This window comes from Muntiacus reevesi, chromosome 9 (assembly GCF_963930625.1).
Source record: "Muntiacus reevesi chromosome 9, mMunRee1.1, whole genome shotgun sequence".
Classification (NCBI taxonomy): Eukaryota; Metazoa; Chordata; class Mammalia; order Artiodactyla; family Cervidae; genus Muntiacus; species Muntiacus reevesi.
Window position 1 is genome coordinate 25,750,063 of NC_089257.1, and position 8,203 is coordinate 25,758,265.

Consider the following 8,203-nt stretch of genomic DNA (forward strand, 5'->3'; position numbering starts at 1 on the left):
GTGAGTGTCTTTATGAACTCAGGTATCTTTATTTATTTATGTGGTTTAATCCATTTATTATTTATTTTAACGCACACATCCCATCTTATGATAATGGGTTCCCCTTTGTGTCCGTCTCTGTTCATCTGGCATGACCACACTGATTCTGAAGACTTCTTGATTTCTTCTTGTCTGTTTTTTGCCCCAGATCTGGAATCAGCCATTTCTCCAAGGAACTCTGGTTTGAGACCATGATCTGCTCACCTGAGGTGTTCCTTGCGTGGGACAGTCATTGCTACAGCGTTTTGTTTGTTTTCTCAAGTGTCTAGAACTGGGAAACGTGCATTTTTAAAATGTTTTTACTGCTACTCAAGTTCAAATGCAACATTCCAAGGTTGTTAATTAACATCTTGGATTATGTATTTGTATGTCTTTTCTTTTGTGGTGAAAATCCTGTGTCCCAATAATACTAAACCAATCACTTCCTCACTTTTTCTTAAATTTGTACAAAGCTACACTAGAGCATTATAGGTGTTAGTAATAAGAACACTGATGCTTATGGTTTTTATTCACCTTAGAATATATCTCATTAGGTTATAGAGCCAAAATACTATGTTTTAAAGTCAATTGTAGTTCTTTTATCTATGGTGTTATACCACCTACTTGAAACCTACTTGCTTGATATGTAGGTAGGTTTATATTTGACAATAGAAGCAAATCTGGGTATGCATTTATGTTCTTTCCCCTTCGTGCACAAAAGACAGCAAGACATAAATACCACTGACTACCTTGCTTTTTTCTCTCTTAACAATATATGCTGGAGGTCGCTCACTGACAGTATAAAGCCATTTTTTTCCCACTTCTTTTTATAGTTGCACATAAGTGCATTGTGCATCATAAACTGTGGATTACCATAGTTTATGAGTATTTGGATTGTTTCTAGCTTTTTGCTGTTATAAATACTACTGTAGTGAATAGCCTCAGGCGTATATCAGCTAGTATTTTTGCAGCATATCTCTGGGATAGGTTCCTGGAAGAAGGATTGCTGAGTCAAAGGGAGGTGCATATGTCATTTTCCAGCCTTTGCCAAATTCTCCTCCTGCGTTTGGCATTCACAGCAGCCATCCATGAGAGTATTCTTTTCCCGAAGTCTTGCAACAGAATGTGTCATTTTGGAATTTTGTCAGTCTCAAAGGTGAGAAACGGGATCTCTGCCTGGTTTTAGGATTTCTATCACTTTTGTTATCATGATGGACAATCATTCTTTCTCCTGTGATGGCAGTAATTGCACGAGGATCAATGTCCAGGGGCCTGGTGGTGCCATGTGGGTGTGTGTGCTCAGTCATGTCCAACTTTTTGTGACCCCATGGACGGTAGCCTGCCAGGTTCCTCTGTCCATGGGGATTTTCCGGACAAGGATACTGGAGTGGGTTGCCATTCCCTCTTCCAAGGGCTCTTCCTGACCCAGGGATCGAACCCGCGTCTCTGGAATCTCCTGCATTGGCAGGCGGATTCTTTACCACTGTGCCACCTGGGAGGCCTGGTGGTGGGGATGGTAGTGCTGACGTCCAGCAGCACCGGGGCCCTCACTGGAGCAAGTTGGCTGTGTCTTTTAGTGCATTTCTAGGCTGTTAGCTCTGACCTTGGTTCTCTTACCATTCGGGCAATTCTGTGAGCTGCTTGGTGTCTTTTTAACATAGCCTTGTTCATCTTAATCACCAAACTGGTTTTTAATGCCTTGCCCCTAATGGCCTGGGGAGAGAGTTGGCAGGGTCATCGAAGGCAGATGGAGTCCATTGACCTCCTCGGTGGTGCAGCGGGGAGGGAATCAGATGGGAATGTGACACATGGGTGAAGATGGCCTTTAAAAGACACAGTAGTCCCCCTGGGACCCAGTTGTGGGCCATATGAACTCTGATGAGTCGTATTAGCAATTCTTTTCTGGTTGGAAAAGCAAGCACTGGAAGAAGGGAGCAAAGGCAGAATGGTATGCAGAGAGAGCTACAAGTCTCTCTCACAGACATCACACATGTATACACTGCATATATGCACTATGGGCCAACGAAAAGCTAATTTTAGCCAAAGAGAAAAGTATGCTGTCAGCTCAAGGAAATGTTGGTTATCTCAAACAGTGCAGAATCCTGGATTAGCAGTTCATTCATCTCTCCATCTGTCCACTTATCCATTTATTCATTCTCTCAAATCTCATCTAATATTTCTGGAACACTTACTACATGCCAGATACTATATTAAGTGTGGGAGGATATAATGTTGAATAAGATGCAGCCCCTGACTTCAGTCTATATAGGAAGACAGATAGGAGACAGTTAAAATTGAGCATGCCAAATGCTATGGTGGGGATAAGCCAAGTAAGTGGAAGTACGGGAATGCAGAGTAATAATACTAGTTCATACTTGGGGGGTACTTGCTATGTGCCAGGCCCTTTATGTGTGTGAGATTAATTTTTAAATCAACTTTTTGAGCTAAGTACATTTTTTAACCCCAGGTTTACAGATGGGAACATTGAGGCACAGAGAACTTAAGCAGTTTGCTCAAGGACACGCAGCTGGACCATGAATGGGGGAGCCAGAACTCAGCGCTCTGTTTTAATGAGTGGGGTTGGATTATCTCTACCTTTCCTCAATGTCCCCCACCTCTCAGGAGGCCATGTTTTAAAAATAACCCTTGACTGAGGTCTGCTCGGTCCACTCCAGTGTGGTCTTCTGATCCGGGGGCAGCCTGACACCTTCCAAAGTGAGCCCGTTAATAGGCACTAAGGCTATTAATAGCACACTTTGGCTATAGGAGTATATGACATTTAAGGTATTTAACGGAATGGGAAGGTGTTTACTATTTTTATTAAATCAAAAAGTAAAACAGAATGTGCAATGTATAATATAAGCCTAATTTTTAAAAAATATTTGTGTATATACAGAGGGAGAGTATTACAGATGATTTTCTCTGGGTAATGGAATTTTAGGTGTTTTCAATTGAATTCTTTTTGCGTGTTCAAATCTTCTTAATATTCCACAATCAATATGTGATACTTTTATAAAGAGGAAAAAATGCCCTGTATTGATGTATTCTGCCTTTCACTACAGGTTGTTTCATTTTGCATTAAAACATCAGCCACTAATGAAAAAAGCCAGACAAGAAAGGCCATGCGTTGCATGCTTCCATGTATGTGAAATGCCTGGTAGATTACTAGTTGCCAGGGATCAGGGACAGGGGAAGGGAGTGACTGCTAACACGTATGGGGTCCTTTGTGGGGGGGAGGTGATGAAATATCCTACATTTAGATAGTGGTGATGGTTACTCAACTCTGTGAATATGCTAAAACCCACTGAATTGTACACTTTAAAAGAGTAAATTTTATGGCATCTGAATTATCTCAATGTTGACCTTTTTAAAAATTATGAATTGAAACCAAAATGTGAAATCAATCTGGAAGGTTATTACTAAATATTTTCAGTATCTCATAATACTTTTCAGGTTACTGATGATACATGAGATAGGACATCCTTGTAAAAAATGTGAAAACTTTACAACCAGCAAGAGGTTTCTCCTTCAGCGCAGACAACAATGTAATTTAGGTTTGGTTTTAATGTAATAATAAGCATTTGCTGTCAGTCTTTGATTTGGAGGTATTTTCATCAATATTATTTGCTTTGTAAAACATAATGATTAAAAATAAGTTTAAATAACATTGTATTTTATTGAAAATTGAAGTTCATAATTAAGACCAAAAGCTAAATTTTTTTTAAAACAAGCCATCAGCCGCTAACCTGGAAGATGGTTCAGATCATCCCTGAAACTCCTCAGCCTGAGTGCTGGTGACTCTAGCATCTTCCTAGGATTGGGCATTTTTTCCTCGGGGCACCTTTCTAAGTCCAGATGCTCTTGGGTGAGACAAAATCCTGGCAAAGTCTACAGTTTCTCGTGCAGCACATCGGAACCTGCGTGTGCCTAATCGAACACCCTTCTGCTTGGAAATGTTTCAGGTTGCACCATCTTTGAAAACTGCAAGACGTGCCGAAACGGCTCCTGGGGGGGTACCCTGGACGACTTCTACGTGAAGGGCATCTACTGTGCAGAGTGCCGTGCGGGCTGGTACGGAGGAGACTGCATGCGTGAGTAGTCCCTGACCTAGCCCCATCTCTAGCGCAGGCTCCTTTAAAGTCTCACCTTGTCGGGGACTGAGGTTTATCTTGTTGGACTCTTTGAGTTCTGGAAAACTTGTGGCCAGGAGGCTTTCTAGGTAAGACTATAAGAAACAAAGATGTGTTTCTCTCTGCTGGGTGTGGATTGTGGACATCTGTTTGGAATTGGCCACGGGAGGTTTCTGTATCCTCTTAAATCGTCCCCTCTCTCTTGAATGAAGCCAAGGCACTCTGCACACAAGCATGCCTCATGTCCATTCCAGAAGCAACTGCATGCTGTCATTGGTCAGCAGGCAGTGAATAAGGCTTCAAAAATGCTAAGTCTGTAGTGCATTTTAAATGTGAGTTCCTATTGGAAAACTTCTTGAATCCTGAGTTCAATTCTTGGAACCCACATCAAATTGTCAGCATGCCACTTGTCCCAGGAAAGGGATTCTTTCTGGGTTCTGCTTGATCTCCAAGAATTGCTTAATCTTTATTAGGGCTCCCCGCTGTGTCAATAATCCTTTGAAAATGGAGTGGAAATCTAAACTGTCTCCCAGTTTATGATTCCCCCGTGCAGCAACCCTGTGGTGAATATCACTCTGAGAGGCAGGATCTGGATCAATGTATAAACTGTTCTTATTTTGTTAAGCCTGTTTTACATATTCCCCATTTAAATTAGAAGCAATCAGGATGGTTTTAGAGTCTCATTAATTTTACTCTTACGAACGATATTTCCAGTCCACAGAAATAGACGATGGAGTGTTATTGGTATTTCTTGCCTGATCAAACATGTAGCAAAAATGCAAGAGTCTAGGGCAAAGGGTAAGGAAAATACCTAAGACACCTGAGTCTGTGTGATTTAGGGGCCTGTGTGATTTCAGACCCCTTGTTCTCACCTACCTCCTATTGATGAACTCTTCCGTAGCTCTGTTTTCTCTGCAAAGCAGCATAGGAAGTCTCTAATGATAGCAGAGCAGAAGGGAAGCTGAGGCTTGAGAGTACCAAAGTTTTGGGAGAGCCACCTGATGAATGGGGAAATGCGCCAGCTGCCAACAAGTTAAAGCATCCGAAGCATGGCCGAGAACCCAGGTGATGCAGGCTGGACAGGTGGCTGATGCTCCCCAGCAGCAGGGCCAGTGCAGTTCAGTGCAGGCGCTCAGTCGTGTCCGACTCTTTGCCACCCCATGCATCGCAGCACGCCAGGTCTCCCTGTCCATCACAAACTCCAGCAGAGGCTAATAAAAGAAGTCGTGTGGTTGACCTAAGAGTTGGCAGAGACACGACTGTCCAGGGGGTCCAGTGTGGGCAGGACACAAAACCAAAATGAACCTGGTAAAGAAAATAGAGACTGGAGGTGCCGATGAGATGCAAAAGCAGGCTTAGTGGTAATAAAGCCACGGAACATGTAGATGGAAGAGGTATTGAGGTCCGAGAGTAGAATTTCTAAGTTAAAGCTTTCACGGGTGGTGGTGATAGTGTGTTCATACGTACTGGTCAGTTTTTGCTGCAGAAGAGTCAACCTCAAAAGGATAGATGTGTATCTTTCTCTATCATGTGTCTGTGAGTTGGCTGGGGTTTAACTGGTGTCAGCTGGGTTGGCCTGGGTTGAGCTCTGGAGCTCGGAGCTCAGACCACAGCGGCAGTTTGGGATGTAATCTGCTTTGAGTGGGTCACAGAAGCACAGGCAGTCAAGCCAAACACACGGCCACATTCATGGCCTCTGCTCTCATCACACTGACTCATATTTTAAGAACGTCACATGGCTGAGCCACAGATCAGCCAAGTATGAGAGTGTATTCCATCTCAAAGGAAAGGATACAAATATTTCCTGAATAATACCCTCAACACTGTGAGTGAGTTTCTTTAGAGGACAGGGCAGAGAAGGGGAAGAATATTTGCATGCAGGAAGTCAAAGACAGAGGACTGCGTTTTCCCAAAGAAATCCTGTAGCTGTATCCTGTCCAAATAAATAGTACCTGTTAGTTGAGTCTTGGGTTTAGCCTCGGTTTAACCACTGACTGTGTAGGTCTGTTTGGTCTGGATTGGTGATGGTGTCCAGGTGTAGGATCAAACTTGCTCAAGGACAGCAGAATTGGCTCAGGGCAATGGGTCACCACCACGAGGCAGGCAACATGGAGCACACATGCCCCCATTCATTAAAAGGAAGTATTGAATAAATCTACCCATCCATTCAAAAATATTGAAGGACAGAGGAACCCTGCGTGCTGCAGCTCAGGGGGCTGCCAAGAGCTGGACACAACTTCGCAGCTGAATAACAAACAGCAATGCATCCCAAAAATGTTTCTCGAAAGAATGCTTCTATGTGCAGTGATGAGCAGGACAGATGTAGTCACTGCCATTTCAGAACCTGAAATTCAGAGAAGAGAGACAAAAAGAACATGGTCAATGCTATGAAATGAACAAAGCAATGATCACACTCCTATTCCATTCTGTGTTGGTTCAGTTAAGCTTGTTCAATTCCATGGTGGAAGCCTCATTCCATACAGCGTATGTTTACCTGATCACAGCCACATACACAAAGAGAGCATTTCTTACGGCTCACTAGGCAGCTCCCCAGGGGAAACAGGGAACCCTCCGTGGGTTTACAATACATTCGTGGAAACAGGACTTGACCGTAAGAAGACATCAATATGATGTTATTGGGTTCTCATCAGCTACAGCTCGTACTAAATAAGTGTAAGGGGCATTCACAGGCGGAAGGCATTCATTTTGGTATTTGTTGACTGTCTGCCTGGTGCTGGGCAGGATGCTGCCTGCTTCTACGAAGGGGCAGCTGAACACTTGGGTGGTCTGTGCAGGCTGGGGCACAGTCCTGGAGCCGTGTGGCAGTGCAAGCATTTGCCCAGTAGATGGCGCCCAAGTGATCCTTTCCGATCATTTAATTCTGGAGGAGGGCTTCTTGCTAAACACTATTGTGGAGCCCTGGCACTTTTTCCTGAGTGCCATATAGATCCTTAGAAGAAAGGAGTGCCAGGCAAATGCCAGGAAGGATCACACTTGTTTATATTTTAATTATAGACCTTTCAGTACTCAGCAGACGTGGTAGCACCTTTATTTGCTCACTGTCCTTGACAATGCTTGTCACAGATGGTTTTAACCCAACTCTTTATGGTCTTAACATCCATTATGTGATCGATTCATTCATAACCATTGACAAGTTACATTAAGCAAGAGAACTGGAGGTTCTCAGCTGGAGGTCGCTGTGCCCAGGGGAAAACTTCCTTCACATTTTCCTGGCCAGGAAAGATTGGTTTAGTAATTGCAGAATATTCAGAGGAGTGATTTCTTCTTTCTTCAACTTTTTATTTTGAGAAGTTTTAAATACACAGAGTTGAAAGAATACTACATTCATTCTTTACCTGGATTCACCTGTTATTATAATTTTCCCACACTTGTCTTCTCTCTCTTCTTCTGTACTGTGAGCTCATGAGTTTTCACTTTTTTTCCCCTTAATCTTATCGTCCTTTTTTGGTGCTTAAATTATCCCAGAATTGGCCGCCAGAGTCCCTTTAAGATGAGTTCACTGCATCATTCTGTGAGCACTTCCTTGCTTCTTGGCACTGCCCCAACTCCCTCAGTATTTCAAGCTCACCTTGATTGTTTATGTACAAGTCGTGGAACCAGCTATTTCTCCAGTCCTGGTTCCTTTTGTGGGGAATGATATTTAGGAACTGTGATCTGGCGCTGGCAATGAGAGGCACTGATCTCTAAAGTTAAAATCAAGGCGTCCTTTCAAAGCTTCTTAAACTGGAAAGTTGAGTCCTTAAGTGGAACCACTCTGCAGACTTCCAGAGTGAAGTTTATTTAACTTGGCCTTCAGACCAAGTTCCTAAGCCACTCAATGAGATGAGCAGGAGAGTGCCCAAGAGCCTCCTGGATGTCAGCTTCTAGGTAGCGCTAAAGTGATGCCAACACTTGAAGGGTCTCGGAGAGGTAGGAAGGTTAGGAGATGAGAGAGGGTTTATGGGGAGAGTTTAATAGGCCCTTAATACTTTTTATTTCCTTAGTCATATTATAGATAGACACAGAGGAGCAGAGGAACAGGCCATCAGTGTTGA

At 43.2% G+C, this 8,203-nt stretch overlaps 1 protein-coding gene and 1 long non-coding RNA gene across 2 annotated transcripts in view; both read left to right on the forward strand.

The window, feature by feature from the left end:
* LOC136174394 (uncharacterized) overlaps positions 1 to 8,203 on the forward strand; it is a 1,095,937-nt gene that overhangs the window by 1,038,648 nt on the left and 49,086 nt on the right. The window lies entirely within an intron of this gene.
* The window catches only part of PAMR1 (peptidase domain containing associated with muscle regeneration 1), a 76,521-nt gene that overhangs the window by 24,781 nt on the left and 43,537 nt on the right, over positions 1 to 8,203 (forward strand). The window contains exon 3 of the mRNA XM_065944555.1: positions 3,981 to 4,109. Coding sequence (XP_065800627.1) covers positions 3,981 to 4,109 — 129 coding nt within the window. The remainder of the gene's footprint in view (positions 1 to 3,980; positions 4,110 to 8,203) is intronic.